The sequence below is a fragment of the Abrus precatorius genome, unplaced genomic scaffold, assembly GCF_003935025.1.
Source record: "Abrus precatorius isolate BTA unplaced genomic scaffold, Abrus_2018 Scaffold7, whole genome shotgun sequence".
Classification (NCBI taxonomy): domain Eukaryota; kingdom Viridiplantae; phylum Streptophyta; class Magnoliopsida; order Fabales; family Fabaceae; genus Abrus; species Abrus precatorius.
In genome coordinates, this window is record NW_020874417.1 from 15823342 (window position 1) to 15846318 (window position 22977).

Here is a 22977-nt window from a genome sequence, read left to right on the forward strand (position 1 = left end):
TTAGGGCAACCTTGGGTGACAACCAAGGGTCCAACCTAGGGTTTAGTTTCTCATTTCTCTTGCTTTTACATTAATGTTAATGAATTTTCTGCATTTCCCAACTGCGTTTTTGACCCCCATTTCCATGGAGGACTACATTTTGTGTAATCCTTAGTAAGTTCACATTGATTCTTGAGTTCCTTGTTTTTAATGATAATATAATTCCTTTCTTCTTATGAATTACTTCTTCCTTGTCTCTTGAATTGAATTAATGGTGAATGAGGGGGATATTGCTTAATTAACCTTAATTCGTTTAAGGAGATTCTAAATTAGGGATTGCTTAATCCTAGATTTAATCCTAAGGTTGCGTAACTTTGGGATGAGAGATTAGAGCCTAACAAATTGCGTAATTTCGTTGGGAACATAAGGTTGATTTTCGCTTGTTAAATTAACCTAATTCATGGGAGAAAGGATGAATGTTAAATCTTGAGTGGAATGAGGATAGAATCTTTGTGGATGAACTAAGGATTGTTGCTTTCTATTGTTTGAATTAATTCAACTCGTTTGATTGTTACTCTTTGTTTTGAATTGAAATCACAAAACCCCCAATTTAATTGCTTGTTCAATTAATACCTTCAACGTGTTTAATGAATATTAATAGCCAATGTTCACGGGAGACAATCTAGGGTAACCCTAGTACTACATTAATTTGTTTAAATTTTGATGAGTATTTGTGACAAATCTTTTAAACACCTCAAGGAAAAACCCATCATCAGAGATGAAAGCCTTTTTTCTGTAATAAGATAGCTCCAGGCCAAGATGAGGGAAATGCAACAGGCTAGAGAAAGAGATGCTCTTGAGATGTCGACCTTAAGGAGGAAGAACGGTAACTTGAGGGAGGAAATTAAAACCCATATACCCTCTCAGACTACCCCTTTCGCTCAAGAGCAGGGAGAGCCCTCGGCACTGCAAGAAAAACCAAAGGGAACTCCACAAATTGGAACCCTTACTGAACGAGACGATGTCTCGAGTTAGAGCCCTTTTATTCAGCCTATCCCAGGAGAACAGTTGGATATTTTCACAACTCAAGTCGGCCTATATATAGAAAATGACGCCTTGTTATGCAGGATATTTCCCACTTCCCTTAAGGGACCAGCACTTAAATGGTTTACCAGGTTATCCCCCCTCGTCCATTGATTCATTTGCAACCCTGACCAGACGATTCAACCTACAGTTTGCTGCAAGCTGTCCCCACCCTCTAACGTCCCTGGCACTTGTCAACATCCGTCAAGAGAAAAGAGAAACACTAAGAGCGTTCATGGAGCGCTTTGGCAAAGTTGCATTGTCAATCCACAATTTGGAGCTGGCAGTGGCTATGCACCATCTCACTACAACCCTGAAACCAGGCCCTTTTGTTAATAGTATTTGCAAAAAGCCACCTGTGGATTTAGATGAACTGAGAAGTCGAGCTGCTAAGTACATGCAAACGGAAGAATTGGCCGAATATCGAAATTAGGTGTGATTGGAATAAGGATCTAACTCAAAAGAAGCAGACAAAAGAGAAGCTTTCAAGCCTAGGCAAGAAAATAAGGATCGAAGCAGTGATGCTGAAAGACCACCTAGAGGACCTAAGTATCCTTCTCATACAACCCTCAATACCAATCGATCTAGGGTGCTTGACCAAGCTCTGGCAACAGAGATACTGACCATGCCTAGGCATGCCAACACCCCCCTCGGGTAGACAAGTCCAAGTCTTGCCAATATCATAGAAATAGAGGGTACACCACCGAGGAGTGCACGGCCCTGAAGGACTGCATCGAGGATTTGATTACAAAAGGGCAATTGAAGGGTTTTGTACAAACAAAACCCCTCGGTCATTCTGAAAAAGGTAGAGACCGTTACCCTAACCCACCAAGAAGATACAATGACAATAAGCCTGAACGACAATGTAGCCGGTCAAGAGAACCTCCCGTCAAGCGATATGATGAGCGTGAAAAATATCCCAAGAGGATTAACAATGCCATAGCTAGTGGGTTTGCTGGAGGAGGATCGACTAACTCAGCTAGGAAGAGGCATATGAGACAAGTTCACTCTGTGAATAACATATTATTAGGCAGCAGAATCCGAATCCCTCCCATTACATTCACTGATGAAGATTTCCAAGGAGTGGATCCAGTTCAAGATGATCCCATGGTTATAAGTGTCGATATCCTTAACTGCACAGTCCAAAAAACCCTAATTGACCAAGGGAGCTCGACTAACATATGTACTAGAATACATTCAAACAACTAGGGTTACCAGAGGAAGAGTTGAACGAGTATCATGAGCCACTAGTCAGATTTTTGGGATAACAAGTTGAGACACATGGCTGTATTGATCTTTACACCCTGTTCGGATCAGAAAACGAAGGAAAATGCATCAAGGTCACTTATCTGGTGGTACATGCAAACACTTCGTACAATATACTACTCAGTCAATCATTGCTCAATAATTGAGGGCCATAGTGTCTACTCCTCACTTGGCTATGAAATTCCCATCTGAAAAAGGCTGAATTGTTACCGTTCATGCTGATCAAAAGATGGCCAAGGAATGTTATTTTGCAAGCCTAAGTGTAAAGCCATTTCAGGAACGCAGACGAGATGTTAACATAGTATCCCCTCGGTCAAGAGCGGATCTAGACATTGAACTAGATCCAAGAATAGATGAGGGATGTCGGGTTGAGCCCAATGAAAACAAGCAACCTTTCCAGCTAGGAAAGAAGCCCAAGCAGGTTACCTATTTGGGAACTGGTTTGTTTAAGGAAGACCAGCTAAATCTTCAGAATGTGTTGATAAGAAATGCAGACTTATTTGCCTGGTCGGCCTTCGATATGCTGGGAATAGACCTGGATTTTTGTGTCATCATTTGTCAGTTTACAAGGGAGTGAAACTAGTGGCGCAGAAAAAGAGAAAAATTGGTGGTGATAGAGCACGAGCAGCGAAAGAGGAGACTAGTAAGTTATTACAAGCCGGATTTATTCGAGAAGTGCAATACTCCACCTGGATGGCTAATGTAGTAATGGTAAAAAAGGCCAATGGAAAATGGAAAATGTGCACAGACTTCACTGATCTGAATAAGGCATGTCCCAAAGATGCCTACCCACTCCCTAACATCGACACATTAGTCGACGGTGCTGCTGGCCACAAGTTATTAAGTTTCTTGGATGCGTACTCAGGCTATAACCAGATCTGGATGTATCCCCCAGATGAGGAGAAGATGACGTTTATCACAGATTTAGTAAATTTCTATTACAAAGTAATGTCATTCGGCCTTAAAAATGCTGGGGCAACATATCAGAGACTTATGGCTAAAATCTTTGATAAACATATCGGTAAGTGCATGGAAGTTTACGTTGACGATATGGTGGTTAAGTTGATCTCGGTTAATGAACATGTCGCCCATTTAAAAGAAGTATTCGGTGAAGCAAGACGACATGGAATGAGGTTCAACCTAGAGAAATGCACCTTTGGAGTAGTAGGGGGAAAATTTCTGGGATTCATGCTTTTTGAAAGGGGGATCCAAGCAAACCCCGACAAGTGCCGAGCCATCATCAATATGACGAGCCCTCGGAATGTAAAAGAGGTATAGCGATTAGCTGGCTGAATTGTCACCCTCGCTAGATTCTTGCCTACAATGGCGAAAAGGTCTCGACCTTTCATGAATCTGCTCAGAAAATCACAAAAATTCACATGGACGGACAAGTGTGAAGACGTTTTTCTTCAATATAAAAACACATTAGCGGCCCCTCCTATTTTAACAAAGCCAATACCAGGACAAGACATGATTATTTACTTGGCTGTATCAGAAATTGCCATTAGCTCAGTGCTATTACACGAAACACCTGAACCAGTGTCGGTATATTTCATCAGCCGAGCACTCCAAAACGTCGAAACCCGGTACCAGTTAATGGAGAAGGCAGTACTAGCACTAGTTCACACAGCCCGTCGGTTGAGGCATTATTTTCAAAGCCATCAAATTGTAGTATGTACCGACTGTCCAATTGCCAAAATCTTGAGAAAACCTAAATTAGTTGGTCGTTTTGTGACATGGGCAATCGAGCTATCCCAGTTTGATATCTGCTTTGAAGGTCGAGGGCCTCTTAAAGCTCAAACACTGGTTGATTTTGTCAACGAATTCACTACTCAGAAACAAACTAGCATTTATATGTGGAATCTGCATGTAGACGGATCATCAAACTGACAAGGCTGTGGGCAGGGATTACTTTAGAAGGATTGAACACTGTGATGATAGAACAATCTATTCAGTTTGGGTTTAAAGCGTCCAACAATCAATCTGAGTATGAGGCACTGCTGGCCGGCCTCAAGTTGGTGAAAGAAATTAGAGTTAAACGAATCACTTGTTGGAGTGATTCAAAGGTCGTGGCTGAACAGGTCAACGATAATTATCAAGTAAAGGACTCAATTATGATACAGTATTATCAGGAGTTCAAGAAAACTGAAGGTGAATTCGATGAAGTATGTGTCCGGTATACGCCAACAATAATGAATAAGCAGGCCGACAAACTAGCTAAGCTGGCCAGTCAAAGGAAGCTAGGACAGTTGCAAAGTATGATTCATCAAGCAATTCACAAGCCCAGTATCTCCACATCAGAATGCATGGTGATTGAAAACATGCTGGACAATTGGATGACCCCGATTACCCAATACCTCACTAGTGGTAGCTTACCGAGTGATCCTACACTAGCCAAAAAAGTTAGAATGCAGGAGGCAAAATACACCTCCTCGGCAAAGAACTATACAGGAGGGTAATTTCAACTCCTATGTTGAAATATCTTGATGACGATCAGGCCAACTATGTCATGAGAGAAGTTCACGAAGGAATTTGCGATACCCATTCAGGTGGATGAACAATGGCGACCAAAATCCTGAGGGCTGGGTACTTTTGGTTGACGTTATCCAAGGACTGTGACACCTTTGTCAGACAGTGCATCCCCTGTCAACAACATGGTCCATATATACGTCAACATGCTGACAAACTCCACCCCATTAACTCTCCTTGGCCCTTTGCCATCTGGGGAATGGATCTTCTCGGGCCTTTTCCTTTGGCAAAAGGACAATGTAAGTTTCTGATAATCGCCATTGATTACTTTACTAAGTGGATTCAAGCAGAACCGCTTCCCACCATCACGATGAAAAATGTCCAGAAGTTCACTTGGAAAAATATAATCACACGTTTCGGCATTCTATACACCTTCATCACAGATAATGGGCTACAGTTCACAAATTGACGCTTCAACGAGTTTCTGGAGGGATTACAAATTAAACACAGGGTCACATTTGTCGAGCACCCTCAGTCCAACGATCAAGCTGAGGTTGCAAATAAGGTCATCCTGCATAAGTTAGAAAGAAGGTTGGGGTAGGCAAAAGAAGAATGGGCAGAGAAATTAGTAGAAGTCTTATGGGCCTATAGATGTACCCCTCAGACAAATACAAAAGAAACACCTTTCCGGCTAACCTACGGTACTGATGCCATGGTGCCAATTGAAATAGGAGAACCATCATTTTGAAGGCAACATTCGAGGAACAAACTAATGGCGAATCCCTGGCCGTCAACCTAGACTTATTAGATGAGATATGTGGCCAAGCAACAATTATGGCCGAGGCCAGTCAAAGAATAATGGCTAGAAAGTACAACTCAAAAATAAATCCAAGACAATTTCATGTTGATGACTTGGTATAGAGGGCAACAGGGGAAGCACATCGAGACCGAAGAGAAGGAAAACTCGCTGCTAATTGGGACAGACCCTTTTTGGATAACAGCGCAACTCGACAATGGCTCATACAAGCTTGAAATGCTGCACGGGAAGGAAATACCGAGGACCTGGAATGTTACACATTTAAAGCATTATTTCAGTTAAAGCACATGTAATGTACTCATTGGTGCACTCTTTTCCTCACTCAGGTTTTGTCCTCTTAAAAAAACGTGAAAAGAGGTTTTCCTGGGAAGGTTTTTAATGAGGCACCCTATTAATAAAATGATCTTTCTACGGACTTTAGATATCATTCGTCTTTTTCTTAGCAAGGGTACATTTTATAATTCCCTCCCAAGTACCCCACTCAGCCAAGGTTGAATAAATACACATTCCCTCCCGGGTACCCCACTCGGCCAAGGTTGAATAAATAAACTACACTCCCTCCCAAGTACCTCACTCAGTCAAGGTTGAATTTATCATTAAAATTTCCTCCCAAGTATTTCTTCTTGGCCAAGGATGGATGAATTATTTAAATTCCCTCCCGAGTGTCCCTACTTGGTCAAGGTTAAATTTATTATCTAAAATTTCCTCCTGAGTACCCCCTACTCGGCCAAGAATGAATCTATTTAAAATTCCCTCCTGAGTGTCCCTACTTGGTCAAGGTTGAATTTATTATCTAAAAATTTCCTCCTGAGTACCCCTACTCGGCCAAGGATGAATCTATTTAAAATTCCCTCCCGAGTGTCCCTACTCGGTCAAGGTTGAATTTATTATCTAAAAATTCCCTCCCGAGTACTCCTACTCGGTCAAGGACGAATTCTATGAAAATTCTCACCCAAGTACCCCTACTCGATTAAGGTGCAGTTATTTATTATTCACTCCTTTTCACTACTACATATCTCGGTTGATTGCAAGTGCTAATTAGAAACTATCAGAACAAGCACCCCATTCGGTTTACACTTCAATGAATTGGAAAATGATTAAGGAATATCATAAGAATGAGAAAGGAAAACCAAATTGTATATTCTCATTTGACAAGGCCAATAAGCATTACAAAAAATTAGGCACTATCAACCTCCTATTTACAAAAAAGAAAGAACAAAAACCTACATCCCCCCTTCAGTGTCCAGATGGGTCGGGGCGTCCTCTTTAACGGGGTCCAAGAGTTGGCTTGGTGCCAAGGCATCGGGTTCCACCTCCTCATCAACTTCGTCATATGGTAGGAACTTCCCACCAAAAACGTCCCTAGTTAGATCAAAATTTCGCCTAAGGGGATCTAGCAGAACTCAACAGCTTGGTGGACGACATGATTGAAACCGGCCTCGTGTTCTGCAACGATTTTAATATTACTCTCGTTGGTCAAAGCCTTCAGCTCGGTTTCAGACTTTTGCTTCTCCTTGTCCAATTCCAAGCCTTTAGCCTCCAACTCCAAACTCTTGGCCTTAAGCTCCAAGTTTTTAGCTTCCAGCGCCTCCTCGGTGGCATGCAGCTAATTCCCCATAATATAGAAGTGCTCTTTCAGTTGAACAACTTCTCCCTCCAATGACTTATTGGTCTCGGCCAAGTTTGACCGCAACTCTTCACTCTGTGCAAGCGCCTGTTCGGAGGAGGAGAGTCGGCTTTGGACTCTTTCCATCTCTTGTAAGGGTTCCAAAGCAAAGTTGCGTACCATTGCCATGGCCCGAGCTTGGAATTCGCAATACCATTGCCAGCGAGTCTTGTGGTTCTGCTTATTTATAAGGACTCGTCCCGACTCTGATATGGAATCCGAACATACCATTCGGTTAACCCAAAAACCTTCAACAAAGAAGGATTCAGATATGGTATCAAGAGGCACAATGGTGTGAGCAGAGGAACTCCCCCGACCACTCTACCCAGCCTCACGAGCATGCTTGGGTCTTTTTTCTTTCTCTGACTCCTTCTCCTTGCCTTTGTCTTTTCTTTTCTTTGATCGACCTTCGGCAAGGGCAGGATCCTGAGGAGGGGAGCGGGCTTCAGCCACACTTGGCAACTGATCTATTACTGGGTGTCGGTGAGCTTTCAGCTTGAGACCATGCTGGTAACCCAAACCAGCTCCTCTTTGTGCCATTATCCCTACAATGCAAACAAGTCGAAGCAATATAAACCAGTGCTCAAAGAAAACAAAAACAAAAATATGAAACATACCATCCATATCCAACCGAGGTTGGGGGAACTTCAACAACAGAACAAAGGAATGGGCATGGAGCTCCCTAGACAGAGTCTTTATATACTCCAGAGCCGACAACTCCTTAGCCGATAACATTTCCTCGGGATAAAAGTCATACCGACGAGGTACCCGAGTCCAGTGGAAAGGAAAGAGGGGTCGATTTTCTTTATCAAAAAAATATTTCTTACTTATAGGGTTCACGGTTACCTTAAAGTAACCGATTTTGAAACCCTTAAAAGACGAAGTGTAAGGTTTGAATAGGGAAAACTCGGCCTGCCTTATTAAAAACACCCATCTCACCTTATCAAACAGACAAGTACAAAAAAAATAAAGAAATAAGCCTACACTAAGTTCTATATAATGAAATTTATAAAGGATCATGAACGCTTGCATGACTGCCCACCCATTCGGATGCAGTTGAGTAGGTACAACGTTCAAAACCCTTAAAACTCCCATTTGGAAGTCGTCAAAAGGGAGTCTAATACCTAACTCCCTAAATGTATACTTATACACGTAGAAGGTGTTAACCATTTCAACACCTTCCCCGAAAAATACAAAGTCTGGGTTGTCGGATCTGTCCCCCCGACAGGTGTTTATTGTTATAGGATGCAGATTTGAACCCTCCCACAAGGATATGTCAAAGTTATCTACAAAAGATTGAAGGTATTCACTCCTTTAAAAGTGAGAAAAGTAGGCGGTCATCTCACCATGCACTCATTCATATCCAGGTATCAAACATAGGGAGAAAACAGGTCTCTCTCGTGGGGGGCTCGCATCCGGAAGAGGTTCATCAGACTCAGTACCTGCACGGGACAGTTTGGCATTGTCTTCATCCTCCCCAATATTAACCTTAGAACTATCCTTATTCGGTTGTGAAGAAACTTCTTCAAACCTTCTACCATTCACAAGGTCCCCACCCTCGGTAGTAGTAGTCAGCCTCACATGATCCGACAAGGAGTCTTCCCACACAATTGAAATAGTCATGATGATAACAGGAAAAGAGAGGAATGAAAGAAGCAAAGTGTACCTTTCGGTTTGAAGAAAATAACTATGGAAAAGCGTGAAAGGCAATGCACAAAAGGTACTCTTTGGTCTAGAGCAAAAAGTGTGAATTGAAGCCTGGTCCACCACATATTTATAAAAGCCAGGGCTTTGGGCAAGCGAAGGGTCACACCTTCCCCTAACTGTCAAATCTCTCTCAGATCTGATGACTAAGATCATGCAACCTTTCGTTTCAAAGGCTCAAACCATGAGGAAACCCTAAAATTTGAAACCCTAATTCGTCGAAGCTGACATCATCATTTTTTCTGCTAAAATTGAATACTTGATATGTAGATATCGTTAGAAGTAAGCCGACTACTTGACGACCATGTGTTTTCAAAGTCGAGCACTTCACCAATTAATTTAAGCCCTTTCGTCCTACCTCCTTGGGCTTAGGGGGCTAGTGTACTGAATAGGACACTACTCGATCCTACTTATAGAAAAAGGAAACCGAGTACCTATTCAGCCTACGAAGGACGAGTACCTCTCAAGGCACATTAATTATAAATTAATAAGCAATTAAATCTATTTAGATAAAAAAAACCAAGAATATTATCAGCTTAATTATCAAGCTAGGAACTGGGCTGACTCACAAGGCCCATTAGCCCATAAAAATACCTATAAAAGGAAGGTATGAAGGACAGGTAAGGGGTTGACTTCTAAATATAAAAATAGAATTCACTGTCTATACCGACACCTGACTTTATCATTGGAGTGCCTTTTACAGGTACACCCCCTACGTCAGGAAGAGGAATCTACAATTCAGAGAGTTACATCAGCTTAAACACCTACAAAGGAGTATTCAGAAGACTCGTGTATCCTTAACAGGAACAACATACATGCCACACCTTAAGCAAATGATGGAAGTGTTTTGCCTTTTAAGCTTATATTGTAACGTCCCAAATTTTGTAATATAGTTGATTATTAATATGTTTGCGTTGACTTTTCTGTGTTGTGTATTTATATATATATATATATATATATATATATATATATATATGTATGTATGTATGTATGATGTGAATGGATATTGAAGTTTGCACTTGAGTGCGTGATAAACACCGAATGCTAGTGTGTATAGATGCAAATGGATGTGTATAATGTGTTTGTATGTGATTGGATTGGATTGATTGGACTGAAAAATAGGTCAAGGGTGTAATATTGGGGCATTCTCGCTGTACTGAGAGGATTCTCGTTATAGCGAGAAGGCCCTAGGAGAAAGGCGTGAAACTGTCGCCATGTCGCTGAGCGAGAGTGTCTCGTTGTAGCGACAAAACCACAATTTAGGGTGCATTTCTGGGTGCAGTCTCGCTGTAGTGAAAGGGTCTCGCTGTAGCGAGATTCTGCAGAAACCAGAGTACAGTTTTGTCTGATTTTTTCGCTGTAGCAAGGGAGGGTGTCTTGCGACCAGAAAGGATTTAAAGGGCGTTAGGGTTTGAGAAAGGTTATTTCTCATATTCTCTGCAAAATTTCTTCAATTCTCTCGATCCATAACCCTATTTCACCGATTAAATTGTCTCCAAAGCCATTCCGGAGCTTGATTGAAGGTTGGATTCGTGTTGGAAATGCTTGGAGGTGAGTTTTAATGGTTAGGGTTTTCACTTTTCATCCCCTTTTTCTGTTTCTCGGTTTCCTTGGATTCTCATGTAGTTCTTCTATGTATTTAGGTCAAAATCCGTGTAGGGAGCACTTCCGTGATTGAATTCGAGTGTGGGTCTTCAATCCAAGGTAAGGGAGGACTTTACCCTATCTCTTTGGGTTCGATTGTCATGTATTTTGATGAATATTGCAATGTGGTTGAGATACAAGGTAGGAAATATGTATTTGATGGAATTTGCTATGTGTTGTGAGGTGTGATAGCATATGGAAATCCCGTGATGGCTGATTGTGTGGTGTGAGTACACCAATACTTGATGAATGAGGAATGTAAATGTGAACTATGTTGAAATTATTATGTGAGTAAATAAGGGCAATGTGTGTGCCGTGCAATGTGAATAAGTGTAGGTTGAGAGCCTTGTACAATGGTGAATATTGTGTGTGTAGTTGAAATGAATTATGTTGTAAATACATGTGGGCACTTGTGCTGTGTATTGAAAATAATTATTGCAAACAAATGTGGGCCTAAGAGCCGTGTAAAATAAATGATTGTGGGCTTTGTGTTGTGAATTGTGATTAAATGCTTAAATGTGTGTGGATAGGGCATGTTAACGTTGTTATATTGTGCTGTGAATGGTTCAGCGATACACTAGGGGTGTGGAAGATTGGGACGGTAAAAATACCTTGGGGAAGAGAGAGTGGTGGTGACACCAACAGTGAGTGTGGGTGCACCACGGGCCACACACTCTCTCCTTGACTAGACCTTTGCTGAGCGATTCATGACTGCCCACGTGGTATCTGTGGGGCAAGGGTAACCGGTGACCATTCATAGTAAAAATCTGTGATCACAGTGCCACAGTGAGCTTGGTGCAGTGAGTGCACGGGATATTTTTTAGATAATTACGTGTGTGTAAACTATTTGGTGCTGTGAGTGCATTGGAGTTTAATAAAAAGTGAATTGAGTGGTAATGCTGCCTATGAATATATTTATATGAATTGTATTAGAAATGATGTAAAATATGCGTAAGGTGAGACTCTGTGTATTTGTTTGTGTAATGAGTAGTGTAGAGTATTCACCCTTATATTCATTTTTCAGGTAATCCAGACGATCAGTACCGGTCTCAGTGAAGGGGTGGATAGAACTACTATAGGACTTATGATATCATTTTGAAATTAATGTATTTGAATTAATCTTATAGCAGTGATTTGTTATGAATTTTGTAACCCCTTTCCTTAAATTTGAAACATTTTAATGAGGATTTTATTTGAATGAAAAATTTTATTCTCCCTATTTTTGTGAAATTCATTATTTTGGAAAGTAAAAATTAAGGTGTGTTACATATATTATTTTGGAGCTTCATCATTTTTCCTCTTCCTTAACTTTTTAGGTCATCTCATAAATACAGGACTTAATTAATACATCAAATTTTCATAATAAATTCCAAAGTCTTATAGTAGTTTCATCCATCCCTTCATTGAGCCCAGTACTGATCGTGTTAGTCACCTTAAAAATAAATGTAAAGGTGAGTACTCTACACTATCACACACAAGCATAGAGACTCACCTTACACATTCCACAAATTTACTGCCACAACTCAGTCATGCATCAAACAAGCACAAGTGTGCTCACTGCACCATCAATCATTTCATATGCACACGTGTGCTCACTGCACATTAGCCACACTTACTGTGATACTGTGATCACAGATTCCTGATGCCCTCAATATCAGGGACTTACTCAGTTTCACACCATGAATGGTCACCAAATAGTCTCCACCTCACAGATATAATGTGTGCGGTCATGAGCCCTTTGGCAAAGGTGTAGTCAGAGGCCAAGTCAGGAGAAAAACGCGTGGCCTATGATGCACTCACGCTCACTATCGGTGTCACTACCACCCTCTCTTCCCCAAGGTATTTCTACTGCCCCCATCTTCTATACCCCCAGTGTATCACTGAACCATTCATAGTTTTCCTCTTATTCAAACACAATCACAATCAACCTCAGCATGTCATTTCCACACACACTCAACCATTTCACATCATGCAACATCATCAGACGATTCAGCATTGTAGTTTCTACAAAATCTCACTACAGCGAGAATGCGACAGTTTCACTCCTTTTCTCCTAATGCCTTCTCGCTACAACAAAAAGGCAAAGTTTCATGCTTTTCACCTAGGGCCTTCTCATTACAGCGAAAACACCCTGCAACACATACTTAGCCTATTTTCAATCTAGCCCAGTCATATCCAATCTTAATGCACAATCAACATCCACATTTATCACATGTATACACATATATCTACATTATTATATATTTATTTAAACACACAAACACATGGCAATCCACATATACACTTATAATAATATATCAAAATATTATTACAAAATTTGGGGCGTTACAACTCTCCCCTCATTCTACTCTCCACTTTTCATGTGGCATCTCCCTCATCACTTGGGCTCCATATTACCTTTACCAATGAGATCTCCTTACCCCTCAACTGCTTAACACAGTGATCCACAATCCTCACCGGGTACACATCATAGGACAAGTCTTCTCTTACTTGAATTGAGTCAAGGTTGATCACGTGAGACGAATCTGGTACATACTTCTTGAGTTGTGACACATGGAACACCAGATGTAGGTTCAAGAGATTCACAGGTAACGCTATCTGGTATGCTGCTGGACCGATTCTACTCAGCACTTCAAATGGCCCAATGAACTTAAAAGATAGCTTCCGAGATTTCAAAGCTCTCCCAGCTTCAGTCACAGGTGAGACCTTCAAAAACACATGGTCAACCACTTGGAATTCCAAAGGCTTCCTCCTCATATCGTAGTAGCTCTTCTGTCGATCTTGTGTAGCCTTCATCTTCTCTCTGATCATTTTGATCTGTTCATTCTTCTTTCAGATCATACTTGGTGCACACAGAGTCGTCTCTCTAGTTTCATACCAACGCAATGGAGTTTTGCAACTCTGCCCATACAAGGCCTTAAACGGTGTCATTCCAATACTGGCGTGATAACTATTATTGTAAGTAAACTCCACCAACGACAAACATTCCTCCCAAGTCCCTTGCTGCTCAATCACATAGGCTCTCAACAAGTCTTCTAGGGACTGAATGGTTTTCTCCGTGTGACCATTGATTTGTGGGTGATAAGCCAAACTAAGCTTCAACTTAGTTCCCAACGCCCTCTACAAGCTTTCCCAAAACCTTGAAGTAAACATTGGGTCCCTATCGGACACAACACTAGTGGGCACTCCATGCAGCCTGACTATCTCCCTCACATACAAATCCACCAATCTCTCTAACTTATACTTCATGTTGATCAGGAGAAAGTGTGCAGCCTTGGTCAACCGATCCACAATCACCCAAATAGCATCATGGTTGTTCCTAGTCCTCGGCAAACCCGAAACAAAATCCATGGAAATGTTGTCCCACTTCCACTCAGGGATCTTCAAAGGTTGCAATAGTTTAGATGGATGCTAGTGCTCCACCTTCGCCTTCTGGTAAGTTAGACACCTAGCCACATATTCCGCAATATCTCTCTTCATCGCATTCCACCAAAAGCTTTTTCAGAGGTTCTGGTACATCTTGGTTGCACCAAATGGAAACTCATCCTACTCTTATGCGCCTCCTCAAGTATCATCTATCTCAATTTATCCACTTGGGAAATGCATACCCAATTCCAAAACTTAATCACCCCGTTCTCATCATAGTGGAACTCTGAGTCCTTCCCCTCATTCTTCTGCTTTATCATATCTTGCAAGAAGACATCTCTGCTGAGCATCTCAAATGTACATCAGGAAGTTATTGTGGATGGTCATCACTCTGATATACAAACTCCTCAGCCTTACCTCCATAGCCAGATTTATGTCTCAAAATTCCTCAATCAGCTCCATCTCTTTCACCATCATTGCCGCCACGTGCAATGATTTTCGACTCAAAGTGTTAGCCACCACATTTGCCTTACCAGGATGGTAAGACAATGTAAAATCGTAACCCTTGAGGAATTTCATCCATCTCCCTTGCCGCATATTCAATTCTCTCTTATCAAACAAATATTTTAGACTCTTGTGATCATTGAACATTTCAAACCTTGCCCCATAGAGATAGTGCCTCCATACCTTAAGGGCACAAACCACCACGGCTAACTCTAAATCATGAGTAGGGTAGTTGACTTCATGTGTGCGCAGCTGCCTCGAGACATAGACGACCACTCACCCGTCTTGCATCAAAATGCACCCAAGTCCATGCCTGCACGCATCATAGTATGCATCACACTTCCGCTCTGGGTCAGGCAAAACCAACACAAATGCTAAGATCAACTTTATTTTTAGCTCTAGGAAACTAGCTTCACACCATTTGGTCCATTTAAACTCTTTACCCTTGCAGGTCAACTTCGTCAAGGGCAAGGCTATTTTAGAAAATCAGAAAACTATGGATTTCTGTCACATTCTTTGGCCTCAGCCATCTAGCTACTGCTTCTACCTTTGTAGGATCCACCATGATTCCTTCCTTTGACACTACATACCCCAGAAATTGAATCTGAGATAGCTAAAACTCACACTTAGAGAATTTAGCATACAACTGTCTCTTTCTCAAAATTTGCAAAACAATCCTCCAGTGCTCGACATGCTCCTCTTGAGTCTTTGAATAAATTAGGATGTTATTAATGAACACCACCACAAATTTATCCAAAAATTCATGGAAGATCCGGTTCTTGTAGTCCATGAACACAGCAAGCACATTGGTCACTCCAAATGGCATCACCAAATACTCATAGTGACCATACCGTGTCCTGAATATCATCTTGGGTACATCTTTATCCTTCATCCTGATCTGATGGTACCCTGATCTCAAGTCAATCTTAGAAAACATTGTAGTCCCTCTCAACTGGTCCATCAAATCGTCGATTCTGCGATGTGGATACTTGTTCTTGATCGTCACCTTATTCAACTGTCGGTAATTTACATACATCCTCATACTTCCATCCTTCTTCTTCACCAATAGCATTGGCGCTCCCTATGATGATACACTTGATTGTACAAATCGTTTCTGCAACAAGTCCTCCACTTGCTTCTTGACCTCTGCCAACTCCATTAGTGACATCCTATATGGTGCCACAAAAATTGGGCTTGCTCCCGAAATAAGGTCAATAACGAACTCGATCTCCCTCTCAGGTGACAATTCATAAACATCTTCAGGAAGGATGTCCAAGAAGTCTCTCACCACCGAGATATACTCTGACTCCACCACACTTTCAGCTTCTATTGAAAACATGACCATAAAGGCCTTAACGTTTACCGTGTTCTCCCACGCACCATGACTCAAAAGTCTCAGAATTTTCGTCATTGACGCACCAAAAATCAAAGTCTTTTCTCTGCAATCCAGCAACACATGGTTTGGCAGTAAGGCAATCCATCCCCAAAATCACATCCAATTGGGAGAGAGGCAAACAGATCAAGTCCACCCTAGACACACCCACAATGTCACAACTGGCTTACCCGTAGGGGTAGTCACCACAATATTGCATGGCAATTCTGTTACATACAGACCAAGACTCTTCACATAGTTCACATATACAAAAGAGTGCATAGCAGCTGAGTCAAACAATACATCAAGCAATCTGCCCTTAATAATACATTTACCTTGAATCAGCTCCTCAGATTATGAAGCCTCTGCTCCATTCATGGCAAAGACTCTCCTAGGTATACTCGGCTTCAGCCCCGTGCTCCTTCTTGATTCAGGCCTTTGGGTTGTGCTTGTACTACCACTGCTCTTGGCAGCTCACCACACATTGGCAGTGTGCCCCAACTTCCTACAGTTACTACAATTTATCTTTGATTGTGGGCAGTCTCTCATTATGTGTGGTCCTCTACACCTGAAGCATTGGATCAACCCTCTGAAAAAGCCCAATCCTGAGCCAAAGCCACTACCACTGCTCCTCTCCTGTGATGAAGTCCCTCTAGACTGATACTGACTGGAGCTCGAATACGCCCCCTTTGAGAATCTAAGGGGTCTTCGAGAATCTAGGGGCTCTTTTGTCCTACCTCATTAGACCACTCCCTCTAGTGTCCACAGTCTTCCCCTTTGAATTAGCTTCAAAGATTCTACACTTGCTCACCAGAGTGGGCAAGTTAGTCAGTTGGAACACATTGACTGCAGCTCAGATATCTGGCCTCAGCTCATGCTCAACTGAGCACACAGGTCTTCCTCTCCATCCTCATGCTGATAGTGAAGCCAGTACTTCATCAGCTCTTGGAACTCTGCTGCATAGTCCCCCACTATCATCCTTCCTTGTTTTAGCTCAAGGAACCCTTTGACCTTCTGCTTTTTCTAGTCCTAGGAAAATTAATTCCCAGGAAGCTTGCCTTAAATGTCTCCCAATGAATGTATCTACTCTCTTGTTGCAAAGTCTGATTAGCAAACCTCCACCAGTCCTCTGCCTCCCCACATAGCATATATGTGGCATAGCTCACCTTGTATTCTTCCTTGTGCCCCATAGCATGGATGATCTCCTCCATGTTAGCCAACCACCTCTGGGCTCCTTTGGGATCAAACCCTCCCTCAAACTTAGGAGGATTGTGCCTAGTGAAGGAAAACAACCCTCGGTACTCAGCCAGTTCCGCATCTTGGTTATGCACTAAGGCCTCCAAAACTTAGGTCATTTGCTTTAGGAGGTCATTGGTGATTCTAGCTCCTCTACCTCTACAGGCCATTCTAATCTAAGCTAGCAAACAATGTAACAAACCACACTCGAACACGTTAGATCAATAGCAACATTTATAATTCAGGCAAACAAAACAAATCAACACTCAGCTTGGACGCTTCAGCCCGTTACCCCAGTCCGGTTTGGATGAACTGCTTTGATACAAAAATTGTAACACCTTAAATTATGTTTTTAGAAATAAATAAATTTTACAAAAATAGGAATAATAAACGTTTTTCATTCAAACAAATTCCCAACGCATAAGTTCAATAAACATTTCAAAATAAGGTTGAATTACAATTTGAATCAATAATTGTTATAGGACTTAATTTATACATCAAATTTTCAAAAAAAAAATTCCTAAGTCCTATAGCCGTTTTATCCATCCTTTCACTAAGCTTGGTACTGATTGTCTTAGTCACCTAAAAAATAAATGTAAGAGTGAGTACTCTACACTATCACACAAAACACAAAGACTCACATTGCACATTTCACAAATTTACTGCCACAACTCAGTCATGCATCAAATAGGCACAACACAATAATTTCAATATTCCATTCTCATACACACACACAGGTGCTCTCACTACACCATCAATCATCTCACACGCACAGCACTCACTGCACGTTAGCCACGCTCACTATGACACTGTGATCACAGATTCCTGATGCCCTCAACCTCAAAGAGTTACTCAGTTTTATACCATGGATGGTCGCCGGGTAGCCCCCACCTCACAGATACATGTGCAGTCACGACCCCTTGGCAAAGGTGTTAGTCAGAGGCTGAGTCAGGAGGAGAGCGTGTGGCCTGTGATGCACCTACGCTCACTATCGGTATCACCACTACCCTCTCTTCTCCAATGTATTTCTATCGCCCCCATGTTCCACACCTCCAGTATATCGCTGAACCATTCATAACTTTCCTTTTATTCAAACACAATCACAATCAACCTCAACATGCCATTTCACACACATTCAACCATTTCATATTATGCAACATTATCAATGGCATGTCAACACACACATCCACCCACGTTGGGCTCAATTGTTTCACACATCATACTCAACATCAATTACATCGCATTCCACGTAGAGTTTCCGTCACAATCCAACCATAATCAATCCAAGCATTATCACAATCAAATACACATGCTCATACATTTCATTTCAATCATACGATGAAAGTGCTCCCACATAAACTTTCATCCTCCAAACGCTCCAAACGTGATTTCAACTTTCGATTTAGCTCACAAACAGCTTTAGAGGCAGTTTAATCAGTGAAATAGGGTGATGGTCAGGAGAATCGAAGGGATTTTGAAGAGAGGAAAGGGAAAATGAGTTTTTCAAACTCTAAACCCCTTAAATCCCCTTCTGATCGCAACACTCTCGCTACACAAAGATATTCTCGCTGCAGCAAAAATCTTAGACAATTCTGCACTCTGGTTTTTGCAAAATCTCGTTACAATGAGATTGTATCCAGAAATACACCCTCCACTGTCACCTTCTCGTTGCAGCGAGAATGCGACAATTTCACCCCTCTTCTCTCAGTGCCTTCTTGTTACAGCGAGAATGACACAGTTTCATGCTTTTCGCCTAGGGCCTTCTCGCTATAGCGAGAACACCCTGTAGCACACACTTAGCCCATTTTCAATCCAGCCCAGTCATATCCAATCTCAATGCACAATCAGCATCCACATTTATCACATGTATACACATATATCTACATCATCATATATTTATTCAAACACATGGCAATACACATATACACTTATATTAATATATCAAAATATTATTACAAATTCTGAGACGTTACAATGAGGGTACTTTTGTGTGTTTTCTTCTATGTAAATACATGATTGAATAATATTGAATGGTAGTGAAAGGTTATTGAAGCATATTTAGCTGATTTTGGGTGTTAGAATTATATTCAGTAGTATACATATTTTGAACTTATTCCAAGAGTGCTTTACTAAGCACGATTTTCCACTAGAATGATGAGATTGACACAAAACATAGTATGGGATGAGCATAAAGTACTAAATGGATCTAGTGTGAATAGTTACAGAGATACACTAGGATATAAAGCCTGGAGACGATGAGAAATCTTTGGTGTCTTTAACATAATACACTTAGTGAGCTTGACTAGCTAAAACATATAGCTTTTTGGTCTTTAACATATGGCAAAAATCAACGACTTACTATATATGCGAGTTTTTGTCCATTGGATAGTCTCAAGCAACATGTATGTGAGTGACAACATGGACATGCAAATTTTCCTTTAGTCCTCCATCTTGAGAGGTTTTCATATGCAGGAAAATCATTAATAGTTCACAAAATAGATGCATATAATATAAATATTTCTTTTTTTTTTTATGCATCATATGTCTTTACACCTTTCTCCTATAATTCTTTCAACTCATCAACTAATGGCTACAAATACACATCAACAACATTATGAAATAAGGATATTTCATACTCATCCAAGGTGGTAGATTATAAGGAATTAACAGTACTGGCCACACACTATATGTAGTGCTCATATTTCCATAAGGATTAAAACCATCACTTGCTAGTCCAAGCTTAACATTGCGTGGATCTACTGCAAAAGAACGATATTGCGAGTCAAAACTTTTCCAAGCCAAGGAATTAGCTAGATGTCTCATTTTTCCATTTTCAAACAGTCTTTCTTTATGCCACCTCATTTTTGTAGCAATATTTGAGGACATATATAATCGTTGTAACCTTGGTGCTAAAGCAAAATAATGCAAGACCTTTTGGGATAATTTTTTTTTGGATCTTTATATCGAGGAACACCACAAGTTGGACAAGACGTAGATTTTGAATAATCACCTCGATAAAGTATGCAATCACAAGGATAAGCATATATTTTTGTGTAATCAAGCCCTAGTTAACGAATAATTTTTTGAGCATCAGAATAAGATTCAAAAACTTTATTACCTCGTGGAAATGCCTTTGTCAATAAAGAAAGTAAAGCATCAATTGATTTTTCACTCATACCAAACATATACTTGATGTTTAGTAGTGGTACTATAAATGATAACTTAGAAAAATTATCGCAACCAAGATATAAATCTTTTTTGGCATTCGTTAATAGTTTATAAAAGTTACCAGCTTCTTCATTCATTTGACTGATGTGTGGATTGGCCATATAACTCATTTCCATACTTTCTATGATGCTTTCAGTGTTGATGAAATTTTTTAGATAATGTAACATATCATGAATTCCTTTGTTACAATCTTACTCATCATCATTGTCATTGTCTTCATCAGATTCACTACCCACTTCTCTATAATACTCCCAAAGAATATAATCTCTTTTTATTCCAACTGTGGTCAAGTGCTCATATATGATTTGTCGAGACCAATGAAGATTATTATTGCATTTTTTATATGGATAACAAAGTAACTTTCCTTCTTCAAAACCATTGAATGCGAATTCAAGAAATTCACATACTCCTTATCATATAAAAGATTTGTTCTATCAGTAATTTGCATCCAACTTTTATCTAATCTCATACCTATATACCACAAAAAAATATATGTCAAACAAAATAACAAGTAATCACTCGTTAGAATTAAACTTATTAAATTAAAGAATAGATACTTACAACTAATTAATGTTTTTATCGATTTAGAAGAACTTCAAGCACTATGTAATATAGAGATATGAATTGCAATATTAATTGATCATTTAAATATAAATTAAAGTTTACAATTTTAAAATAATATCATCTAAAATAACAAACTTTTGTTATTAATACTTTTTATTTTAAAAATAATTCAAAAATAAACCATGTTAAGTTTATTATTATATACAGTATCAAAATATTAAGATATATTATTTAAATAAATTATATATAATATATACAGTAGTACGTAATAGCATTATCTAATATATTATAAACAATATAAAAAAAACACGTAATACTGATGAGATATATTACGTAAGACTATATACAAAATGTATAGAATTTACTAATGCATTAGTGTGGTATAATTATCTTATAAAAATAATTTAAAATTGGAGAAAATTCATATAAAAATAAGGAACTCATTTTAGATGCAAAAATTTGTTATCCCACCGTGTAAAAGTTTAAAATTCAGACATAACCTTATTTAATATAACAAATTGATAAAATATTTAATCTATAATTAAATGTTTAATTAATAAAAAAGATGAAAAAGTAACTACCAATGAAATCATGATTCCACTATTTTGCAGAAGAAACTACTATATTAGATAGATAAACTTGTAAGTGAAATAAATCAAGGAGCAAAAATTAAAAAAAAGTTTTCATAAAGAATGTATACCTAAGAAACAAAGAAAAACTTAGCGCTCATATTTCTTCCCGCTTGTTTTTTTACTTTTTTCGCTCTATACTTTTGTCTTTATTTTCACTAACGCAACCAGCCATAATGCGCAGAAAGAGTGAAACCGCTATCCAAATACAATAGGTGTTGGAGCTGTTACAAAGAGCTCCTATAGGTATTGGAAAGATATGTCTTTTCTTCTTTACTTTCTAGGTTCTTGTTTGATTCTGTACTTTGGATCTTCAAGTAAGATTGTCTTGTTTATATCCAAATATACTGTGTCTCATTAGATTCTATTTTTATTTAATAACTTTCGTACATAATTTTATCAAATAATAAAGAAAAGGTTTATACGATTGAAATGGAAAAAGGGAGGAGTAGTTTTTTGGTTGGGGGAAGCAGGGAGAAAAGCTTCGCAAATATATTGTGGAATATTTTCATTCCTTTAGGAAATGTTGCACTTGCTAGTACTTATGCTCAAATTGCTATAAATATTCAGGTATGAACAAACTATAAATAAGACCTTTTTTTCAATGTGTGTCACTAAGTTAAGAGAACACTAACTAGCAAGTGTACTAGATAGTTGTAGCAAGTAATAAAATTTGGAATTCAATTTAAGTCCCAAGTATCGTCCTTAGGGATTAGTTCTATCAATTACCACTTCACAAATCAATAACTAGCTGAGTCAAACGAATATTGGAGATGTTTTGAGTCATTTGAGAACAAAAGCAATAAAATGTAGAAATCAGAAAATAACAGTAAAACAAAGTGACGAATTTAGAAATGAATTGATGTGTGAATAGAGTTAGGATTGATTTCACCTCTTTATCAATTGTAAAATGGAAGTAGATCTGAACTTTAAGTTCCTTAATTGATTGATGATCAATTTCACTTATTTAATTAACTACCCTAATTCCTTAGGTGTAAATCAATCAAACATTGCATTAGGCATTGGAAATTAAGAGATCACAAGATCACGAATTCTTATCCCTAAGATATCCATAACCTTGACATTCAATTTAGATATGAGAAATTAACTCAACTTCCATTGATGAAAATTCTCTAGGTCAATTCAACTGAATAGCTAATTTAAGAATTACATTAAGGAAAGAATTAAACGTTCAATACAATCAAGATCTTAAAATCTAGATTCACAATCAATTTACAATATCAAAATTGAATCCATCAATCCATAACAAAAAGAAATAAGAACATGTTCATAGAAGAAAAAGAGAGAGAAAGAGTAGAAGAAGAGGAGCTGCAGAATTTCTTCATAAATCCAATCCCCAGCTTGATTCCTCAAGGTCCAGAGCTTGAAAGTCGCCCCCCATCTCCCTCTCTAACTCTCCTAAGGTGTGAAAATGCAAAATGAGAAAAAG

The 22977-nt window shown here is 39.5% G+C and overlaps 1 protein-coding gene across 1 annotated transcript; it reads right to left on the reverse strand.

The window, feature by feature from the left end:
* Window positions 1-15579: 15579 nt before the first annotated feature.
* Window positions 15580-17081, reverse strand: LOC113871541. The gene is made up of 3 exons (XM_027508635.1): window positions 16987-17081; window positions 16043-16183; window positions 15580-15937 (listed from the first exon to the last, which is right to left on the reverse strand). Exons 1-3 carry the CDS (start codon window positions 17079-17081, stop codon window positions 15580-15582), a joined length of 594 nt encoding a protein of 197 aa, XP_027364436.1.
* Window positions 17082-22977: the final 5896 nt, after the last annotated feature.